The sequence below is a fragment of the Diabrotica undecimpunctata genome, chromosome 8, assembly GCF_040954645.1.
Source record: "Diabrotica undecimpunctata isolate CICGRU chromosome 8, icDiaUnde3, whole genome shotgun sequence".
Classification (NCBI taxonomy): domain Eukaryota; kingdom Metazoa; phylum Arthropoda; class Insecta; order Coleoptera; family Chrysomelidae; genus Diabrotica; species Diabrotica undecimpunctata.
This window is the reverse complement of record NC_092810.1, coordinates 58,965,072-58,988,632: the sequence shown is the minus strand read 5'-3', so window position 1 is coordinate 58,988,632 and position 23,561 is coordinate 58,965,072. Positions and strand designations below refer to the sequence as shown.

The following is a 23,561-nucleotide window of genomic DNA, read 5'->3' as shown; positions in this document are numbered from 1 at the left end:
TGTTTTGTATTTTGAAAACGACTTCCGAAGTGGCAATCGAAATGTCAAAATAACCTTGTTTTAAAGTAAAATTGTGGCTTATTCCCAATATAAATAGTAAATTGCATTAGGTTTCCACAAGAAAATAGCTTTAGAACATTACCATATTGAACGTTTGATATACAGGTCACCTTAGAAGGAAAGAAATATTTAAATATGTATATTAATTTATTAATGTAATAAAATTTTTGTTTAAAAAGGTGTCACCAATTATATCCTTAAAGAAGTTGGTTAAACATACAATAGGTAAGCTAAAAATGAAGACTTAGGGCTAACATTAAAGCAAAATAAAATGTTACAGATAGTAGGAATCTAATTTATTTAATTCAACTCGAAATAACTACTAACTACAACGTTGTCTATAAATTTGTCACTTAATCAATAATAATATTAGTATTATATATATATATATATATATATATATATATATATATATATATATATATATATATATATATATATTCTTATTAGTATCCTTTTATATTAGGGACAACTACATGAACTAGGTCTTTTACAAATTACATAATTCTTCACCCCGCAATTTAAATCATTCCATGTGAAACCTCTCGTTCCCTCGTGTCTTACTTGTATGCAGTTCTCGTAGGAAGCTACAAAAGGAATAATCCCTGTTGGTTCTCCTCTATCCCAATTGAAATATTTAATTGGTTGGCCATTAGAAAGCCATATCCATTTTCCTCCTGCAACCATGTTCACTGCAGAAGTCCAAAATTTCTTCGGAGCCCAACCTAGAAATAAAAAATATAATTGTATTTTTGTTTCTAAATACTAAAGATAATATTTATTTAATTGTTCGTATTTTCAGCCATTATACTTGTAAATATTCAAAGCCAGTAATAGCAAATGATTTAAGATATCGATGAGTTGAATCAAAAAAGGCCAAAAAGGCAGTGCTTTTAATGCGTATTGCAATGTTTACTCTCATTTACAATTTTTTTCTCCTTCTTAATAAAAACTGTACCTTGTTTTAATACGATTTAATCATACTACAAACATATTATAATAAAAGTTTATGTACCAGAGTGATTTATATTGTGTGATATTATTATTCAAATAAATGCAAAATACAAACTTAAAATTATACAGGCTTACTCACTCTACGAGCCACTTAAATGAGAAAGTTGAGCAATTTTTTGAAGATATCAGAGCAGCTATACAAACTTTAAAAACCCATTATACAATGATAATTAGAGATTTCAACGCCAAATTAAACAAGATGAGGAAGAATCTGGTACTTATGGCGAAACTTTGGATTTGGTGAGAAAAATGAGAGAGGTAACAGGCTTCTGGACTTCTTACATTAGAAGAATTTCGTTGTGATTAACTCATTCTTCAGAAAAAAAAACCCCAACGTAACAACCAACTGTAAAGGCGGGGTCCCACCAGTCGCGCTGCGCTGTGCCGCGGTGTTTGTTTTGGTTCATTTGTGCGAGGAGCGAGCTTGAGCGACTAGTGGGAACGACAAGTAGCGCTGCGCCGTGCAAGTTCAAACAAGAACGAGCATTATCCGTTGGTTGTCGGTAAAGTAGTGTAGATCAAAGAAAAGTGCGCGTTTAGTTGGAACGGTGTTTGTGATTGAAGACCATTTTTACAGATTATTGTGTTTCTGTACTATCTTCGCGATGAGTTTTGAGTGGAATCATGAAGAAGTTGAAAAACTTATTTAGGCATACAGAGACAAACCGGAATTGTGGAATCCGAAAAGCAATAATTATCATATAAAAAGTAAGAAATATGATGCATGGGTATTTATTGCAGACAATATCGGTTGTTCCGTAGCTGAAGCTAAAACAAAGATGACGTCTTTGTTGTCTTCATATAGAAGAGAAAAGGTGAAAATGAAAAAGTCAATGGGCACAGGCAAAGCTAATTTTACATTTTAATTTCAGTAGACATTGATAAATGCTTTGTTTCATCTCTTTCTCATTACTGGTTCAATCATTGTTAACAGGTACTCGAAATCGTGTAACGACATACGACAAAAATTTTGAAACTGTCCTGCAACTAAATCACTTAAAAGATTATTTCCATTATAAAATTGTCTACTTTTAAATACTGGTGTAACCCAATAACGACGTTTCCTCTGGGTCTTTCGTTTTTCTTGTAAAAAATGGTTAATTACTATAACAGCAGCACTTGCTATTGCTAATTTTGTTTCCATCGTGCGCGCGTAAATAAAAACTGGAACTTATTTGCTCCTCTAGAATCACATGCGCAAAGTTGCGCCGCTCTGTGTAGTTCTGCTCCGCGCTGCTCGAAGCAGAGCGGCGCAGCGCAGAACAGCGCGACTGGTGGCACCCCGCCTTTATGGCGTAAGGTCCTTTTTTAGAGCTGGGAAATTGTGCATTCCCTTAAAAAATGTAATCCTTTATCATCGACCTAGTGTCGTAATAATTATAATGTTCGTTACTCAAATTATGTAATTTAAGGGTCATCTGACCTCATTTTGTGGCTAGTTCCAACTATTTTATCGACGTTTTTTACTGATAATAATTTAATAGAATCTGCGTTCGGCTCAGATTTTTAGTTACCTAATGATCAAAGTATAAGTAAATTTTAAACTATTTGTATAAAAACATGACCTTTATTTAATATTATTTAAATATATGGAACCTTAATTTGATTGAAAGTATTACAGCGATAATAAAATAAATAATAAAATTGTACGTACGGTGGGTCCAGTAACCTCAATTAACAGGGGTAACAAGAGCAGCCAGCTTAAAATCTGATAAGAGTTGATAGAAATTATTGTCGGCTATCTGGGCCTCATTGCATATCTTTACACTTTTCAAAGAAACCTCAAACAATAATTTAAATTGAGCGAATTTAAAACCAGACTCAATGTAAGGGTATCGTCTCGTATAGCAGATAAGGTTGATGAACAAATTATACACATTTTGCAGCTAACAACTTGAAATTTAATGCCATTTCATAAAAAAGTTTATAAACTTACATTTAAAGAGTTTATTAAAACTGAACAAATCAAAACTAATATCTTAATATATTTCTAAACAAAATTCTTCATGAAACAGAAACTGCAAATTGAAAAATAAGATTAGTAAAGAAGCGTTTATAATCTCATATAATGTCCCACAAATGCTGCAATTCTTTCACATGAAAAAACCCTCTTTTAGAAATAATTTTTGGTTCTTCAATTGTACCACTAACGTCTTCCCAATCTGACAAATACTCTTCCACTCAAAGATTACATATTCCAACTTTTTTAACAATTTGGTTAAGGCCTAGTTGCTGAAAATTTCCACAGGTCTGCTCATCAATGATATTACAGAACATTTCAAATTTCTTCTCGCTATCTAAATATATTTCATTTTCTTCTACAATGTCTTGCAAATCAACATCATATACAATCAAAACTGTTCTTTTTCTTGCGTCTTAAAAAGCTTAGTGTAGGCTTACTTCGTTTAGGTTTAGCTTTAAAATCAGTAACTTTCTTCTGTTTCTTGACATTAAGTGAATTTTTAAAAGCTAATATCTCTCCATTTTTTAAAAAACCAAGACGTCTATTGAAGATGACCTAGGTTGTTGTTCAATATACTTCAATGCCACCTCCATTGCAGCCCTCTCTTCGGCGTGGCCGACCTTTTGCTCTCAGTCATCATCATAATCAGCCTCCTCATTTTCATAGGGCTCTTCATGTGATGCTAGTGTAATTATTTCGTCGTCTGTCAAAAATTCGTTTTTAAGTTCCTCGTCACAGTTCATCCATTCTTCAATATCTTCGGTCTGCAATTGGACATTTAACGTTTGGAGATCTTAAAATTGGATAACGTTTGGAGATATTGAAAAATGGTGGTGGTGGAATGAATCTTCTTCGTGTTATTGTTGACACTCAACAAGTTCCTCGGTGTTGGCCCAAAGTTTTCGCCAAGACTTAACGAAAGTAGAAGCAGGAATTTCTTGGAAGTCGGAAGCTAACATGTAAATTACATCCTTTAAGTTAATTTTTTTGATGATATCAATAAGATTGAGATCTTCACTTTCTACGCATTGTAAAATTTCGGACTGTAATTTATGTCTGTATCGTCTTTTCAAGCTTTCTGTCACCCCTTGATCCATCGGTTGCACCAAACTTGTCACATTAGGAGGAAGAAAGATAATTTTTATGTCATATGTCTCACATGTTAGGTTTCCAGGATGAGTTGAAGCATTATCCAGAAGTAGGACTGCTTTAGTGAGAAGATTTTCACGCTCAAACCATTCTTTGAATAGATCAGCGCTCATTCATGCTGATTTTTGTGATCTGTAGAATACGGGGAGGGACGTTGGATGTAAATTTTTAAATGCACGCGGTATAGCGGAATTACCATCAACGAAAAGAGGAATTTTGTGTGTTTCTGCTGCACTTGAACAAACAGCAACTGTAATGCGCTCTTTATTCTTTTTAAATCCAAAAGCCGATTTTTCATGACTTCCCAAAATGTTTTTTTCTCGAAGCATTTTTTTAAAATTGAGACCCGTCTCAATCATGTTATATACTTGTTCGGGTTTTAATTTTTCCATTTTTAAAATTTCTACAAACTTGGAGGTAAAATCAGTTGCACCTAAAGCGTCAGCGGACATTTTTTCTCCACTTACGTGTGCATAATTAACTCCGTGACGTGGCTTCCAGCTAGTCAGCCAACCTTCACTTGAAATAAATTCGCCTCCGTCTCTTAATTTGCTGTGTATACATAAAGCCTTTTCCCTTAGAATCGGGCCGCTAATAGGTGTGCCCCTTCGCTGTTCTTAAAGAAACCACAACCAAAGAGCTTCATCTACTATCTCGAATTTTGTTTTTTTTTTAGCATCTAGTGTTTAGATTTTCATCTGATTTTATTTGGGCGCAGAAATCCTTGATTGAATGCCGATCCCTTCGCCAGTCATTCACTGTACTTTTCTCCACATTCAACTCTGAACAAATTTTCTTTACCGATTCAGATTTGTCGATCTGTTTAAGCACACTTAGACGTTTTTCCATCGTCACAAACACACGTTTACGCTTCTCACTCATTTTCGCACAAGACGAATTCAATCCTCCTCGAAAGCAAAAACAGAACTGACAACCAGGAGCGAGAGACGATCATGAAGCGGCGCTTGATGATCGCCTCGTACGCAAAACAATATGAAGGGGGGAGTGGCCGGTTAATATGATGGCGGTTAAGGCGGGACTGGTTAAGAGGGAGTCTACTGTAATTGTCAGAGATCCTGCTAGTGGTTTTCTGGAATAAGTAGATTTTCCAAAACTTTTTAAATAATGACGTACTACATCTCGTTGAAAAGCCAAAAGATCCATTTCCTTATTTTCAGCAAATATTTGTAACCTCCACGAGTTAACAAGAGCTGAGTTGAGCATGTGGGTAAAAATGGCACACCACCATTTTGTACCTTCTATACTGTCTCGGTAGTTATTAACCGATTGGTCAAAGAGATCAACACTGCCCATTGAAGCATTGTATGATGAGAAAAGTTTTGGTTGGGGTACATCAATTTTTCGTTTGGCAGCAGCACACCAACGATTCACTTTTGAAAGTGGTTCAATACTATCGTAATTTGATGCCATTGTGGCCACATTAGACTTGTTTTGTCAAAGCGATATTCGAAATATCCATGATTCTTCTTTTTCATTACTGCGAAAGGTAACAAAGGACATTTTTTTATACGATTTTTTCTTGTTGTGCCTGTTGTCCTAAAGCCCTTCTCTTTTAAAGTTTCCATCAAATTGTAACTAGTAAAATAATTGTCAAAAAATACTTCGTGGTCAGTAGGCACATCAACGACATCAAGCATTTTTAGACCAACTTGTGATCTTAAAGGCAACGCCGCGACTTTTGATTTATCCACTTATGCTCCACAATATGTGTCAGAATTGTAGCAATAACCAGTTGAACTACAAAGCATCTAGTCCTTGTACTGGCTTTTCCCTTATGAACAGTTTAGATGAGTGATGCCCAAAATACTTTATCATCGCGTCTTTGTGAAATATGCCAAATTGTTGAAAGTTTTTATTTATTTCCAGTTTAGTTCATGAGAGGCCTCACTTTATACATTCTGACCCTTGTATTAATTTGCGATTTATCTGCCAAATGTGGGTATTTTTTAATTTCTTGGAAACTGTTCCTTGAAATTGCATTAGTCACAAGAGGAACCTGAAGATCCTCATCTAAACCCAAATAGTTGCGCTCTCGTGACAATCTATGGTATCCAGTAAAAAGTAAAATAGCCAGAAATATCTTTATCTCTTCCTGCATTACATGAAATTGATGATGATTATTTTGAGCGGCATATAAATTTGTCTGCTGTGTAATATATTCAATAATTTCATTGTCGAAAAATGTCTCAAATATTTCTATAGGAGATTTACCCCGGATTTGTTCTTTGAAACAATAAAAAAATCAAATAATCATTTTGGTCTCATACAAACCCACTGTACTCAGATGAGTACAGGTCTATTTTGTAACATAAAAACAACAATAAAAAAATCTTATACTGAATAAATAAACATTACTAGTACTTACCATTACAACAATAAAAGTTAAAAAAATGATAAATAGTATCAAAATCACAAAATAGCAAACACTTCAATGATCCAACAGAAATATGGAGGTTAGCTTATAATTACTGCGGCAAAAATTAGGAAGAAGAGCGCCACCTAGGGTATAATTTGTGAAAATCTAGTAGAACACTTCCTAGTAGAATCGGTCATATACGTGGAGCACAACTTTTTGACCAGATGTCACTTTTTACCACTGTCAAACCCATCTATAGGGAGAGTGTTGTACATTGGGACACTTTTTTTTAATGACCTGTAACTATTTTACTATGTAACGTATTGAGTTGAGATTTGACATAGCAAATTAGCAGTATGTTTCTTAAGCACCAATGTATTTAAAATGTTTAAAGAAATCGTCGTTGTTATGTAATAGGGGCGAATCCGCCATTTTTACGTTTTTGATGTTTTCGCCGATTTGACATGTGGATATAGGGAGCTACAGTTATGTAAAAATGGCGAACTTGTATGACCAATGGTTTCCATAGAAACCTCAAGTGAAAAAAAGGCGAATGTAATTTCAAGTGTTAAGTGTTAACACAAAATAAATTTTGTGGAAGTTTTGAAAACAAAGTTTTCAGTGTTTTATTGTTACATAATTTCAAGTGTGTTAAAAAGGCGAATGGGCACATTCGCCTTTCTTACTTTTGATTCTTAACAATTTGTATTATGTAAATAGGGCGGACATATAGGTAAGAAGGGCGAATGTGCACGTTGGCCCTTCTTACATTAGTAATAATAACACGATTGATTATATTTTCATGATATACTATAGTCATAATTATTGTGATTGTGTGACAAAACGATAGACAACACACGAATTTTATTTTGAAAACCCATTGTTATAGCTCTCTAATCCACTCTTTTACTACGCTAACAATTAAGCCGTTGGTTGGTAGCACTGATGCTAGATCAGGCTACCGGCTTTTGTTGTCAGCTGTTTTGTTTTGAGGTTAGCTCTGAAAGATTTTCAACAACAACTGAGTGGTGGTGTAGATATCTGTTTACTCAATTGTTTATATGTTTTTCTGTGTAATTTATGTATTAACATTTCACTCTTGAGTGTATTATCTTGGTAAGTACCAATAAATTATTGTAACATCTTCCATATGCTTAAATTTTGTATTACTACCAAAGCCACAACTGTGTGAACTAAACCTTGGAATATATCCCTAATAACGGTTTTTTGAACTCTTTGTTTACAAATAGTATCTCTAATATCCCTAATCTACGTCCAAGTATTAGTTTCTGTAGTGTTTTCAAATGTTTGTACGCCTATAATTCGTCAAAAACTCATGCTTACAGCACAAAAATAATTATTCGGCTGTTAGTATTGTACTGTAGTACCTTGGTATGTTTATGGAAATACCAAATAATGCCAGTTGACTTTTAATTGCACACTATGGGCTGTGTATTCTTAACTAGGCCTAAACTCTTTACGTTATATAACTTAAAATAGAAGTAACCTTCCATTGTAGGGAAAGTCTTTAAATCTAGTCAACTAAATCTAGATACATTAAATACTATCGAAACCACACATTTACGTTTTTGTTTTATTTCAGGGGGAAAATGTTTCAATCACGTTCTCAAAAAATCATGGCTCTTGCCCAGCAAAATATAGAGGTTCTAAACAGTGAGTTTGACCACGGTAATAACACAAACATGCAAGTAAGTGCCAAAATACCAGAACAAGAGCTAGGCCAATTAGATAATAATGAAGAGCGTATACAAGATTACAGCAACTTCAACCGGCAAGCCCATCATTCATCGAGGAAAATGAGCAATTTATGCTATCGGTATGCGTAGAAAACATTGTGGATATTTCAGCTGTGACATCCAAAGTCATCGATGACCTACTATCTAAAGAACTAACATTAAATCATCCAGATTTAACTGACCCAACAATCACCTACGACGCAATAGGCGAGCCCCCTGATACTAATATTCAGTCATGCTTAGGAACACCCCCAAATCAAGTAAATGACAAAAATTATGTTAGACAGGGGTTCATGTGCTACCATTGCAACATCATTTTTGAAAACAAAAAGGTTTTGAGACAGCAAATATCGAAGCGTCACATGATTTTGGAGCTTTCAGAATCTGATGATGCTTTGAGTTTGACAAATAATACTGAACATTTATTAAAAAAAAAGAAGACTGACAATACGAATAAGGCTACAACTAAAAAGAAACAAGAAGAAAGAAAGTGTTTAAGGAGTGCTGGTAAAACCTACAGGAATGTAAAGGGAAAAGAAGTGAAAAAGAAAGGCAAACTTTTGTGTGTACTAAATGCTTTCTTAAGTAAAATGACAAATTTTTCGAATTTGAAAAAAATTATATTTTCTTTCAGTTTTGGAAAATGGGAGAAGATGATAGTTGTCAAGACCGACAACAACAGTTTGTTGCTAATCGCTTTTGTAGTTGAAAGTGAACCTAGTAGACGACGAAGTAGTCCTGCATCCAGAGAAAAACTTTCAGTCTTCACTATCATTTAGAGAAACACTCAGAGCACGTTCGTGTTTGTCGTTTATTTTTCCTGTCAGTTTTGTCCGTAACATAAAAATTTGTTCGGACCTGTCTGGAAAAAAGGAGCGTTGCTGGAATTGTATCGACTGACCAAAGAGGGAAAGCCTCGACTGTGAACAAAATACCAGCCTGGATTGAAGAACACGCCCGTCAGCATATTCAATCCATACCAAAATAAGAATCCCACTACTGCAGAAAGTCCAGCAATAAACTCTACCTTTCTTCAAAACTCAATCTTGAAAAGTTATATATTTTATATCTTGAAAAATGTAGGGAAGATAACTCAAAAACCACTATAGAAAATAAAAAACTAGATTCAAACAATAAAAAAAGCATTGTGAAACCCTGTTTTCAAATTAATGTACAAAGCCTATTTCTACTCCTATGGAAACTTGCGCTTTCATAAGCCTAAGAAGGATCAATGCAGTACCTGTTATCATTACAAATCACTGACCCTAGATGAAAAGAAATCAAGGACAGATGAATATGAAAGGAACTTGCAACCTATGGGACGAGACCGAAGGGAAAAGGGGTGCTAATAAAATAGGAACCTGTGTATTTCATTACATAGCAAACCATCCACAAACTGAAGAATTGTTCCTAATGACCGATAGCTGTTATGGGCAAAATTTAAATCAATATTTTGCAACTGCCTTATCACGTGCTGTCAGATGTACGAATTGCAAAGTAATCGATCACGTATTTTATAAACCAGGACACTCTCAGCAAGAAGGTGATTCGATGCATTCAACAATTGAAAGGGCAGCAAAGCATGTACAAATTAATGTACTTTCAGAATGGCATGTTGTTTGTCAGACTGCAAGAAAAACACCAAAGCCTTACAACATTGTTTATTTGGAGCACACATCTTTCATAGATTGGAACGAATTGGCTCAAACCAACAAAAAAAAATAAGGTATGAAACTGTAACTGGGGATTTAGTCAGCTGGAAAAAAATCAAATGGTTCAGGTTCTTGAAAGATAAACCTTATTCTATTTTTTCTACTAAAAATTAAACATATTTGTGGTCATTCACGTCATATTGTCCAAAACTTATTCCAAATCTCAACATTTGAGCTTGACGAGCTGTTCCACTAACGTAAATTGGAGGGGGTAATTTTGCAATTACATCTTCTTCGAGAAAATTAAAGCTTGTAGTCACATCATTGAAGAACTTATTGGTGTTTTTATACCGACGTAAATATTTTAGTTCATTTTCGTCGTCACAACGTATTATTTCAGCTAAATAATAACGGAACCTTTTTTCCCCTTGTTTCCAAACTTGTTCTCCAGTAGTGTTGTTTCTTCCTCTCTTTGAATATGCTCCTTCCAATTTTCTTCGTCACTGCTTTTACTGCTAAGGGATAAGTTTTCATTTTTTGATTCTGAACTTGATGATAATTCCTTCTTGGTGTCCTTAGAAGTAAAAGTTTTTCTTCTTTTTGATAAACTCTTTTGCGTAGAATTTCCAAAAACTTGCCTTTTAGTATTTTTAAGAGTAGTTGGTTTTACTTTTGTTAACTGTGATATTTCATATTTTTCGGGAGTGTCTGTCAATATGCGAGATTTCCCTCGTGGTCTTTCTCCACTGACCTTTTTTCGGGGAATTAGGAAATGGTCGTAGCATTTCTGGAGTAACAGCAACAGATGTCAAAGAAGAATTAATTTGATTTCGGTTATTTAGAATACTACAACAGTTTTCGGTCTGATTAGCTAAAGCAACACTTGAACAGGCTACAACATCACATGAACCATTTGAAGTTTTAGATTAAACATCAAAGTTCTCGGTACTTTCAGATTGAGCATTAACACCATTGTTGTTGTTTTCTAGTGGACGATCCGAAACATAAGTGGTAAGAAATTCGTGTTCTTGGAATATGTCTTCATTAAGGGTATAAAGCCCAGATACTTCAAATCCTTTAAGAATATTCGATGGACAAAAAGCTTTTGGAACGAAAGCTTACTTACAGGCTGCCCTGGGTGCATAAGCATCCATTCACTACAAGGTGTATTGTAATACGTTTTCAATGACCCAAAGACAGTCCTGTCGAGCGGCTGAAGCTTATGGCTTGTGTGAGGATGGAAAGTAACCAATGTTATGCCATTGTTTTGACAAAACTAAATCACTGATATATTAACGTGGCTATTATAGTTGTCAAGAAGTAATATAACTAGGTCTTCACTAGGTGGTTGTACATGACATTTAAAATGCTCCAGGAACTGCAAAAAAAGTGACTCATTAGACCAGCCATATGAATTGGCACCTCCAACTGTGCCTACAGGAGCTCCTTTCAAGATATGGGATTTGAAATGTTCTCTAGTAAACACCATCATAGGTGGAATATGAGTACCAGAGGCATTTACTGCCGCAATCACAGTAATATTCTGTCCTCTTTCTCCACGGTTGTAAAAGAAGATTCATCACAGTTCCAAATTTTGTGTGGCGAAAATTCAGTTCGAGATAGAGTTTTCTTGTAATTTGTTAAAAATGAGCTGGCATTGGCTTTATTAAACGAGGTGGATCTTGCTAGGCTTGTAGACTCCGGTTTTCGAAGTGATAATTCTGCTGTGTAAGGCCTTAGGAAATATCTTAGCCATCCTTTACCGGTTTTCATATTTTGCTCCCACGATGATGAAAATTTTTTATCATTTGCAAGAGCGAATTGGTAAGCAAAACAACGAACCTCCATTCTTGTCAAGCCATAGTGAACGCGTGCTGCTGTTATTAAATAAACTTTCAAACTGTGTTCTTCTTTAATTGAAAAAACTTGAGTTTTATTGCTCGCTTCATAACAAAACTCCGCCGTACCTTCTAAATTTTTATGTTTAGTCATGTGCCTAAGAAGTGTTGTTTTAGACACATTATAACAACGAGAAGCTTTCCATATGGACAATTCACCATTGAGAGCTTTTTCTACTGCACAGTTGATATTGCTTGGATTAATAGGTCGTCTTTTATTTCCGCTTTTGCTGCGAGGCATGGTTACCTTTATTCTCAAAAAGAAAACTTAGTTTAGTATTTATTTAAAAAAAGTACACTTTTACGTATATAAAAACAACACAAAATCAGATAATAAAATAATTCAAAAATTATGGCATTGTACCTTGGACCGGTCCAAGGTACAAGCCCTAAACTAGATCCGAGGTACAAAGTGGTGACGTCCTGATTTTTTATTCAATAAAAGATGTGAAAAATATACTTTTAAGAAAACTATTTATGGCAAATAAAAATGTAAACCACAATTTAAAATTAGGCATAAAATTGAGTACAAATTACTTACAATCAGATAGGATGATTGCAGATTTAAAATAAACTAAATTTTTACACAGCTACACCAAAATAAACATAAACACTGGTCATCCAAATATTCATTCATAACGTTCAAATAGCACTTTATCGCCCTCTATAACTGGTGGGAACAATTAGCTATTGCCGGTAACAGTTAAAACCTTTCTTTGTAGTAGTATTAGCAAGTGGAAAAAAGGTACACGCATACCCAAGGTACAACACCTTCCCTACAGACTTGTTTTTTACTAACTTGATTAGTCTAATACTATAATAAATTTAAATTATAATAAAATTTCATTTTCCGAACATTTTTACCCAATTCCTCGGCAGTAATCGTGACATTTTCCTTCATTTCCTTCATCTAATCCTTCATTTTCATTTTATGTTAACCCTCGAACCTAATGTATCAGCTACCAGAATCTACTTGATACTTGAACGGCCCTCTAGTCTAGTGTTTCGTACACATTTTTTATTTTATAATGAGGTGCTTAGCTATCAAGCTTAGTAGGACAGAATATATCAACGCAGATCTAATCAGACGATTTAAGAGGGAGAAGCAGTGAGGATACACACTATTATTGGTTAAAAAAATTTTATACTCTAAAAGATACTAGTGAGTCTGTTCTTTCTTTTAAAATTTCAGTAGCAATTTAGGTTAGAGAAAAATTTTTTACTTCTCGAATATCTCATCATACTCACAATCATCGAAATCTTCAGTATTAAATAAATAAAAGAAACAGTAATTTACATACCTTTTTCTATTATATGTAGACCAATTTTATCATTTTCAATTGCAGAATCAATATTAATTAACTCCATGTTACGCAATTTACAATATTGTAAAGCTCCATAAAAATTGATCTAAAAATAAAATTTAAAATAAAATCAAAATATTTTGATAATAAACAAGATGGTTTATTATTTATATATTTCGCGCCATATAACCTATAACACAAAACCTATAGATTCATAGATTCTACTCAAAGACTTAAATAAAATAGACCAACAACTCTCAACTAACTTTCATTCTCTCTCTAGCTCGTTATTTTATTTTACACTTTAACGTGTGAGGGGTATTTATTTATGGCTATATAACTCTAGAATTGTGAAAAATGCGTAATTATAAATTATTTTTTATGCTATATATACATATACATTGGATAGGGAACTTCTTCTTCTTCTTCTTCTTTAGCCTTTATTCGTCCACTGCTGGACATAGGCCTCTTCCATTTGCTTCCATTGATTTCTACTCTTGGCAATTCTCATCCACTGCTTGCTCGACTTGTTTGATATCATCTGCCCACCTCTTCTATGGTCTGCCTACTCCTCGCCTGTTCTCTCTTGGTCTCCAGTTTGTTAATCTTTGGGTCCATTTTTCGGGATTATCTCGGGCACATGTCCGACCCAACGCCACTTGAGCCTTGATATAGGTTCTGCGACATCAGTAATCTGTGTTCTTTCACGAATGTCGATATTTTGAATCCCGTCTCTCAAACTAATCCCTAGCATGGCCCTCTCCATCGCTCTTTGGGTTGTTTAGGAAATATAGGAAACATAGAGAATAGGGAACTAATTAAAGTAAATCCTTTTAGAAAAATACAGAGGCAAATTGTGGAAACGAGACATTGATCGAGCTATACAACAGCTATGCAACAGAGTAATTTAGGGAAACATTTATTTATAGGAAACAAATATTACAAAGGTAGTTGGTCATTGTATTTTGAATTTATTGGACAAATTGATTTCTTTTATTTATTTCCTTCTACTTCTCTTTTTTCTCAACCACTATTAAAAGAAAAGGTAATATTTTTGAACTACATTAAGAACCCTGAGATGATAAAAACATATATTATTTTATAATAAATTTTTTGTTTTAATTTGCTAATTTGATCATAATTAATTTGATTTTGTCTATGGAATTGCATAATTAAGTTATCATAATATATATATATATATACATATATATATATATATATATATATATATATATATATATATATATATATATATATATATATATTATCCCACTTCCGTACAAAGAGACAGAGACAAAGGAAAAAAGTTTAAGAAAGACGGTCCCTTCACGTTGCTCAAAGACAAACAGACTATTTAAATTTTAAGTGCACGATTCTACTTCAAGTAGAAATGACAATAAACAACGATCTTTGACAGATACAATGCTCTTATCTAATGTTTTTATGTTCACAATATGTCAAAAGGAATTTTTAAAGTAACAAGCTAAACTGCTAAAACATACATGTAGAAAATCCTATAAATACTTAAATACTTTTGATAAAATGGACCAAACTAATATTTCTGTTAACTTACTATATTTTTTAAGTATGTCATTTTTGATGGAAGAAAATTCCATTGTATTTTATGACTAAAATAATTTGTGTAATATTTCGATACATGGCTATGCCAGATTACGGGCCCAGGCAAGTTATTTAAAAATATCATTAGGAGGGAATATTTTGAGGAACTCCTTTAACTCTTTCCTGGCCACTGCGGCATGTGTTCGACTAAGTATTCAATGTGTTTCACTGGGTTAATTTTAAGCCTAAATAAAGTAAAAATTATTTGCAGATGATGTTGATATCATAGCTAGAAGCGAAAGAGAGATGATAGAAGCATTTAATGCGATAGAAAGAGCGGCACAAAACAGTGGCCTAAACATTAATGAAATAAAAACCAAATACATGAAGGCCAATAAATCGACAGGCCAAAGAAACCTACAGAATCTGACAATAGGAGACTATAACATCGAAAGCGTGAAAAATTTTACATACCTAGGTTCACTAGTTACCGCAGATAACAATGTCAGTGAAGAAGTTAAGAGAAAAATACATATCGCTAATAAAACATATAATGGACTAATTAAACATCTAAGATCTAACATCACAAGAAAAACCAAATGCAAAATATACAAGACCCTGATAAAACCGGTCCTTGTATATGGATCAGAGACATGGACACTGTCGAAAAGCGATGAAAACCGATTAGGCACATTTGAACGAAAAATCCTTAGATTCACATATAAGGGGATAAAGGAAAATGACATATGGCGCAGAAGATATAACTTTGAACTATACACAGCATACAATGAACCCGAGATCATATATATATACAAGGATTTCCACAGTTTTCACTGTATTCCTTCACTCAACCGTTTTCTCCAATTTTTCCTGTTTAGCCAGTCCCCTTCCTGTAGGTTTCTTCTACTCATTGCTTCGTCCACTTCATCTCTGAAAGATCTTCGGGGTCTGCCTCTCTTTCTTCTTCCTATCGGGCTCCACTCTGTTATTCTATTTATCCACCGATTTTGGTCTGCTCTTCTGGCATGACCGTACCATGTTAATCTCTTCTGTTCGATGTAGTCTATTATGTCGGAGTTCATTCCCATTCTCCTCTTAATCTCCATGTTATTTATTCTGTCTCTTCTTGTTACTCTGCAGCTTCTCCTTAGGAATTCCATCTCTGTTGCTCTTATTTTGTTTTTGGTTTTCTTATTTATTGTCCAATTTTCACACCCATAAGTGAGGATACTTCTTGCCATGGTATTATATATTTTTTTCTTTGTTTTCATGCTGATGTTCTTATCCCATAGTACCGGGTTCAATTTTCGTATGCAGTCTCTTGTTTGTCCTAGTCTATTTTTTATATCTTCCTCCGTTGTTCCTTTGTTTGATATTATGAAACCTAAATACTTATACTTGTCTGTTCCTTTGATTTGTTTACCTTCGTCTATTTCCAGCTGTTTTATTTCTGTATTCTCCGTTGTTAGGTATTCAGTTTTCTTTAGGTTTATTTCCATCCCATTCTTTGTATATTCCTGCTCCAGTTTTCTCATCATAAAACTGAGGTCATCCTCGTCTTGTGCGATCACTATTTGGTCGTCGGCAAAACTTAGCGTATATAGATATTCGTTCCTTACTGGTATACCCATTCCTTCGCACTTTCTTTTCCATGGTTTCAGGGTTTTTTCCAGGAATATTTTGAACAGGGTGGGGGATGTGGAGCAACCCTGTAGTAGTCCCTTTGTCGTCTTAAATGGTCTGCATATTCTATTGCCCGTTTTGATAGCTACTTCGTTATTCTTGTAGAGTGCTTTTACCGCGTTTATTAATCTTCGTGGAACTTCGATGTCTTCCATTGCTTCCCATAGCTTGGTTCTAGGTATTGAGTCATATGCCTTCTTAAGATCAACAAAAGCCAGATGGACGGATCTATTTTTGGCCATTCTTTTTTCTATTAGTTGTTCGACCATGTAAATGTGATCTAAGCATGCTTTCCCCGCTGTGAAACCTGCCTGGTCTTCTCCGATTTTATCTTGTATATATATTTCTAATTTTTCCTTTATGGTCTTTCCATACAGTCTGCCTATAGACGATATAATGCTGATTCCCCAATAGTTTTCGCAGTTTTTTCTATTTCCTTTCTTGTATATTGATGCCATATATGCTTGGGTCCATTCTGCCGGTAAGTCTTCTCCATTCAGTGCTCTCTCAAACATTTTATGTATCATACGGAATAACTTTTCCGATCCGTTTTTTATCAATTCATTTGGTATTTCGCCGGGGCCTTCTGCTTTTTTGTTCTTTAAAGTTTTGATCGTTCTTTTTACCTCAGCTAGGCTTAATTCGATTTCGTCATGTGTTTAGATTTCTATTCCGTCTATTTCTGATTGTTTGAATTCGGGGCGGTCTTCGGTTAGCAATTTTTTATAGTATTCTTGCCATTCGTTTTCTTTGATTTGACCGATCTTGATTTTCTCTGTCTTATTTCTTTGGAGCGACTTTAAGATGCGCCATGACTCTGAATTTCTCGTTCCTCCTATGTGCTGTTCTATCTCTGTGCATGTTTTTTCCCATCTTTCATTTTTTTCATTTGCTACTTTTCTTTTCACTTCTTTATTTTTTTTTCTGTATAGTTCCAAGTCCTCATAGTTTTTTGTGTTCAGGTATTTTATATGAAGTTCTTTTCTCTCTTTTATGCATGTTAGTGTGTCTTCGGTTAATTTCGTAGTTTGTTGGGTGTATTTTTGGTCCACTTCTCCAAGAGCTTCTAGGGCTGCTGTCTTCATGCAGGTTTTTATGTGTTCGTATGTTTGTTCTAATGATTCATACCGAAACTCGTCTAGCTTTTGGTCTAATTTTCGCTTATATAGGTCTTTTATTGAGTCTTCTTCTAATAAATTGATTTTGAATTTCTTTTCTTGTGTTGAGCACGTATTGACAGGTGTAGCCGGAGCCGTAACTTGGTCAGACTCTCCCTGGGTCGGTTTCTGTTGGGTCCATATGAAGGGGAATTCCATCCAAGCGATTACTAGTTTGTGATCTGTGCCGCATTCTGCGCCTCGCTTTACTCTTACGTCTTTTATTTTTATCGAGCTTTCGTGGTTTACTATAACATAATCAATAATAGACCTCAATTTTCTTGTTTCTTGTGTCCAAGTGTATTTGTGTATGTCTTTATGTTTGTAGAAGCCGTTTGTGATCTTTAAGTTGTTTATTTCGCATAGCTCAATCAATCTCTCCCCGTTATCGTTCATTATATCCTCTCCAAATCTACCAACTGTTCTGTCGTTTTCTTTTCTTCCTGTTCTTCCATTTAGGTCGCCGGCGATAATTATTTCTTGGTTCTTCTTTCTCTTTTCGATTTCTTCTTGCAGTTGTTCTATGAATTGTTCTTTGAACCCGAGATCATAACATCCATAAAGATCGGACGTCTGCGCTAGATGGGCCATGTTGAACGAATGTTGGAGACTGAAACACCAAAACATATTATGAGGCAAACACCAGTAGGAAGAAGGTCAAAGGGAAGACCCAAACTTAGATACATGGAACAAGTGGAACAAGATCTGAAAACACTTAAGATTACCAACTGGAAAAACAAAGCAAGGAACAGAACAGAATGGCGGAAAATCCTAGAACAAGCCAGGACCCAGAAAGGGTTGTCGAGCTACTGATGATGATGATGAAAGTAAAAATTATACGTAATGGTACTTTTCGAACAAATGCGCATTATTAATCTATACGTCATTGCATTAAGATAATTCACCCTTACTTCGTAAAGGAAAAGGTACCTAATGTTTTAATTTCTATTTTCCGTTAACAGTTACATCAGGGGTGTTATGCTAATAATATTATCGGAAATAATGAGGTAAGTTGACAACAGCCAATATTGATAAATAAGATATTGTAGCATTTCGAATTTCTTGAATTTAAAACTTGCAGTATCGTATCTAGAGATTATTAATTTTTCTACATATATATATATATATATATATATATATATATATATATATATATATATATATATATATATATATATATATATATATATATATATTATATATATATTTATATATATATATATATATATATATATATATATATATATATATATATATATATATATATATTATGTTTTGGGTTATATTTTACGTTTTCTGTTGAACTACTTCATTCAAGTATTAATCTCGCATACTTATAAAAACAACAATATAACTTATAAAAAAGCCAATATCCAATTTTAGTTATCAGTTGCCAGTTGTTATTTGTATATTAATAGGCATTCAGACGTGTAAATTTGTAGTTAAGTTATGGTTGAGAGACTCACAATTTTGTGGTAAGTTGTTCAGTCTTCGTTTTTAATTAATTGCGATAGTAAGAGATCCTTTTTTTCGTATATTTATGGAATCCAACTGGCAATTTACTCTACACTAGTGGCCAAAATTCTGGAAACTTACAAAAAATTTAGGTTTACTAGCAGCATTTCTGTCTTTTATTCATGTCGTTTAGAAGATTATCTATAACTTTATTGTATCGTTTTATGCTTCTACTTAATATTTAAAAATTTTAGCTATTAGTAGATATATATAAAAAAAAGACAGAATATTTATTATGAAGACAAATAGTATTTGGTGGGATAACTAACTAGAGTTGACGAGACGATTCAAGTCTTCCGGTGTGATCACACCACTACACTAGATTTGAATAATAGTTACTTTACCAAGTTTTTTTTTTCTCTTCAGTTCTGTCTTATTACTTGAGTTTCGGCGTGAAACTAACATTTTCAACGTTAACCATAGATTTTTTTATTGTATTTAGATTGGGACTATTTTCTGGCTAAGGCAGGAAAGTATCATCATGGCTTCGTAATCAATCTGTAAAAATCTTGGCCATATGATAGGATGTTCCATTCTGCTGGAAAAAGGTTTATATCAGCTCTTGCTACTTTGATTTCTGTGTAATACTAATACTTTCAGCTTTGACCCTAGATTTTCGATTGGATTAAGATCGGGAATATTTCTAGGCTAAGTCAGTACATTAATGTTATTTTTTTCAACTATTCCATGGAATTTTTGGCCATAAGACAGGACACTCTGTCCTGCTGTAAGATGAATTATTGAGCCCTTTAACCCTGACCCTTTCAACAAATCCCTTATAAAGTGCTATAAGGTTGAATGCTTGAATAAATGAATTTTAATCAAATAAAAGGCAAATATCGAGCACAGTTTTTATTAAATCTTACCCAAGTACTTTAGCTCCTAGAACATCTTCAGGGGCATCTGAAATAAGCCAAGAAACGTTTTTTCAACTGAATGAAAATTAATTAACTTCGAAAAACTCGAAGTTGATGGTTGATAAAAATCTTTATGTAATATTACGTTTTAGACTTACTTCGTCAAAATTAGGCTATTAAACAGTTTAAAAATTATTAAAAATCGACGAACCTACATAGTGGGTGGCATCAGGAGAGAGAATGGCTCCTGGTCTTAACGGAAACGTTAAAGCGACATCTGACATATGACAACTTGGATGGTCAGTCACAATCATGGTGATGTGATCTGTACATTTCAAAATTCTATGAAACTGAGCATTGACCAAAGGTCCAACTGACATTACTATAGGAAATCAACTGATGAAATATGCAATTACTTTATGTAGATTGCATAATCCAAATCTCACACTCAAACCTGTCAGTAATAATTGGGATGTAAGTTTGGGGGCAATTGACGTGAACATAGAGTATGAATGCAAGAAATAGACTAAACAATATATTATATAATGGGTGGTTGACTACAATAAAAGGTCTATCAAGCACTATCAACACTGTAGAAAAGAAAAAATGAAACTATGAAATTGAAATACTTCAAATAATTGAAATTTAAAAATAAAAATTGAAAGCAGAATGTATAAATGGGGTATAATCCCGATAGTTCAGTTAAACCCACAGTCAATGGGAAAACCATAAAATTGAAATGTCAAAGCATAACTCAAGATCAACTGACCAACTGTCACAGTTCAACATCTTCCACTCTTAGCCGCAATTTAACTTGCAGTATTTCTTCGTGATATTTTTTGCATTAATATTTTCCTCTATTAATGCCAAACGTCCAACTCCGTTACTGGTCATACTAAGCACACATCATGACTCTTACAGGGGCCGTATAATATTGGAGCGAAAGGTCTCCACATGGTCGGCGGCGAACAAACTTCACTCCATCACTTCCATAGATCGAGATTCTGGTTTCATTACTTCAAATGACCTTACTCCAATGTTCTTTTGTCCACTGTCTACATGTAAAAATTCAATAAATGGGATTTTGGTTCTATTTTTGTTCAGGAACCGCTTCTTTCTAGGAGTTGAAAGGCTTTTCTAAGGTTAAATTGTTCTAAAAAAACAACGCCGAAATTTCTTCAGAAAACCTATAGGTTTTCTTACTATAAATATATAATAACGGAAAAACTCGTCAAATACCTTTCTATTGCGATGTCTTGAGAAAAATTTCTTGAACCAACTTATTTATAAATATATCTTTGGATAAAATTAAAAATAATATTAACTAAACTATGGACAATAAGAATAAAACTTAGTCTGCCACGTATACTGGAGCTATTCATTTATATATTGGCAATTCTTATTTTCAGAAGCATATACAATAGGTCCTTAAAAGTTTCTTAACCAATGAATGTGTATTTCGCCAAATTAATAAACGAACTGAAGTTATTAACACTATGAATGAAAGAGAATTAGAATATTTGACCAGGTTAGAGGAAATAAAAAATGCGAATTATTGTAACTAATAACCAAAGTCAAAATTTAAGAAAAACCTGGCCGGGTATAAGAAAACGTTATACCGAAATATCTGCAGCAGCAGATCATGTAAGAATAATGCAATTAGTAGTCGATATTTTAGATTTTAGAAGAACATAACACTTAAATGAGATATTGTAACGGAAGTATACAAAAAAAAATTGCGTACAGTTACTTATACAACTCACCTCGTATTCGACATTAAAGTAATATGTATAGTTTTGAAACTCCAAAAAATTTGCACTACTTTTCCTAAACAACGTTTTGGATGTAAAAATCTGAGCTTCCTGTCCACTTACGACAATAAACAAATATAAAAGAACTACTTTGTTATACATCCTCACGCTTGTAAAATTTCACTTAAATTAAAGACATTTAAGATCACATTACCACTATTTTCTGTACCCACAAAACCCAAGGGGAATTACTGTAAATATTATTAATGAGTCAGGCATACTGGAAATTTATCAGTATGCGTATTTAATTTTTATCTGTCAATCTATTTTGGTACATTGGTTTATAAGATATTTTATGAGTTTCGCACGAACTTGAGATACTTATCATATATTCAAAATAAAATTGAAAGAATTGTATTCATGTTAAATTAATAATAATCTTACCCGCGATATTTCATAGTCGAAAACGAATTTGCTGATTCAGGATTCTGATTTTTTATTTATTTAGCGTATGGGTCATTTTATCACTATAATATCCGCTCAATCCTGTCGGATTATGGCAATGTCAGAGCATATATCAATCCTTTTTTGAGGCGGATTACTCCTCTTTTTTTTATTTCTTATAAATCACTATACGTTTTTGCAACGTTGTTTATTTGTTTCCACTCTTTTTTATTTCTGCATTTTGTCTTCCAGTCTGTTACATTAATTATTGTATTAATATCCTCTTCAATATTTATTTGAATTCCATTCAGTATTAAATTCTTTTTATTCAATTTGATTCTTGCTTCGGAGTTCCTTAAACACATTTCTTATAGTTCGTGGGTCATTTACAATACGATATTTACGATAACACAAATGGCAAATACAATAGGCAAAAAGAAAAAAATGTAAGTTGCATAATACAACATAAGTTATTTCAAAAACTAAACTAAACATGAATGTCTAAATTGTACAGCCACATGTCAAATTTGCCATGCCTCAAATATCTGGCGGTGCTATATAACTCAGAATTGGAAGCCACCTTATTGTAGTTAATTTAATAGTTTTATATATTACTCTTGGTGAGTGTAGTGTGATTTAGTTGAACATCTATCTTCTTTACATAAGTGACATTTACACCAAATACACCAGGGCTAGCGCAGACTTTTTAAGTGTAGTCACAGTTGTGGTATTGGGAGGATAAAAATGTCCTCGGTTTTTAGTATTAAAAACTTAACGAAATATATTTCAATTAACTAGATACTTTATTATTAATATTATATAATTATATATTATATTATATTATATTATATATATATATATATATATATATATATATATATATATATATATATATATATATATAAATGTTTTTGATGGGTTGGAGTCAATAAAAGGGGCTATTGGTTAACTATTTAATATCTCGAGCTTTCAATTGTGTTTACAATTATTATCAAGAGCTGCTAAAAAAGACAAAATATCTTACAAAGTTGAACTATAAAGAAAAACATTTTTTGTTAACTCACCAAATAAAATTAGTTTCGTTAATAAAAATTGCTGTAAATACATGTCAAAAAGAATTAATACTAAAATGCCCTTATCTAATAAATTCTTCCCTGAAATTTTAATAATTTTGAAAACATTTTCTTAACAAAAAAATAATTGAATTTATAAATAGTTTAAAGTAGCAACCAATTAAAAATAAGCCTCAATGTCATAAATTCCAACTTAAAATGTTTACCTTTGACAATTATATTGTCAAAAATAAAATTTTGTTTAAAAATTCTTTTTTGTTTAGTAACAAAAAATAAGATTTATTCACCATTGATAGATGTCTAAAAAAATGTAACAGATATATGGAAAATTAAATAAAAATGTGATA

At 33.2% G+C, this 23,561-nt stretch overlaps 1 protein-coding gene across 1 annotated transcript; it reads right to left on the bottom strand.

The window, feature by feature from the left end:
- Nucleotides 1-243: 243 nt before the first annotated feature.
- On the bottom strand, nucleotides 244-21,953 carry LOC140448419 (CD209 antigen-like protein C). The gene is made up of 3 exons (XM_072541502.1): nucleotides 21,710-21,953; nucleotides 13,172-13,280; nucleotides 244-785 (listed from the first exon to the last, which is right to left on the bottom strand). The coding sequence occupies exons 1-3, from the start codon at nucleotides 21,857-21,859 to the stop codon at nucleotides 523-525; spliced, it is 522 nt and encodes a 173-aa protein (XP_072397603.1). The 5' UTR covers nucleotides 21,860-21,953; the 3' UTR covers nucleotides 244-522.
- Nucleotides 21,954-23,561: the final 1,608 nt, after the last annotated feature.

Excerpts from the sequence above, each read along its gene's own strand:
- LOC140448419 (XM_072541502.1), bottom strand. The coding sequence starts at position 21,859 with ATGTATAACAAAGTAGTTCTTTTATATTTGTTTATTGTCGTAAGTGGA. Across the intron at positions 13,281-21,709 it reads ACTTTAATGTCGAATACGAG|ATCAATTTTTATGGAGCTTT; the intron begins GTGAGTTGTATA and ends TTTTATTTTTAG. Across the intron at positions 786-13,171 it reads TCTACATATAATAGAAAAAG|GTTGGGCTCCGAAGAAATTT; the intron begins GTATGTAAATTA and ends TTTTATTTCTAG.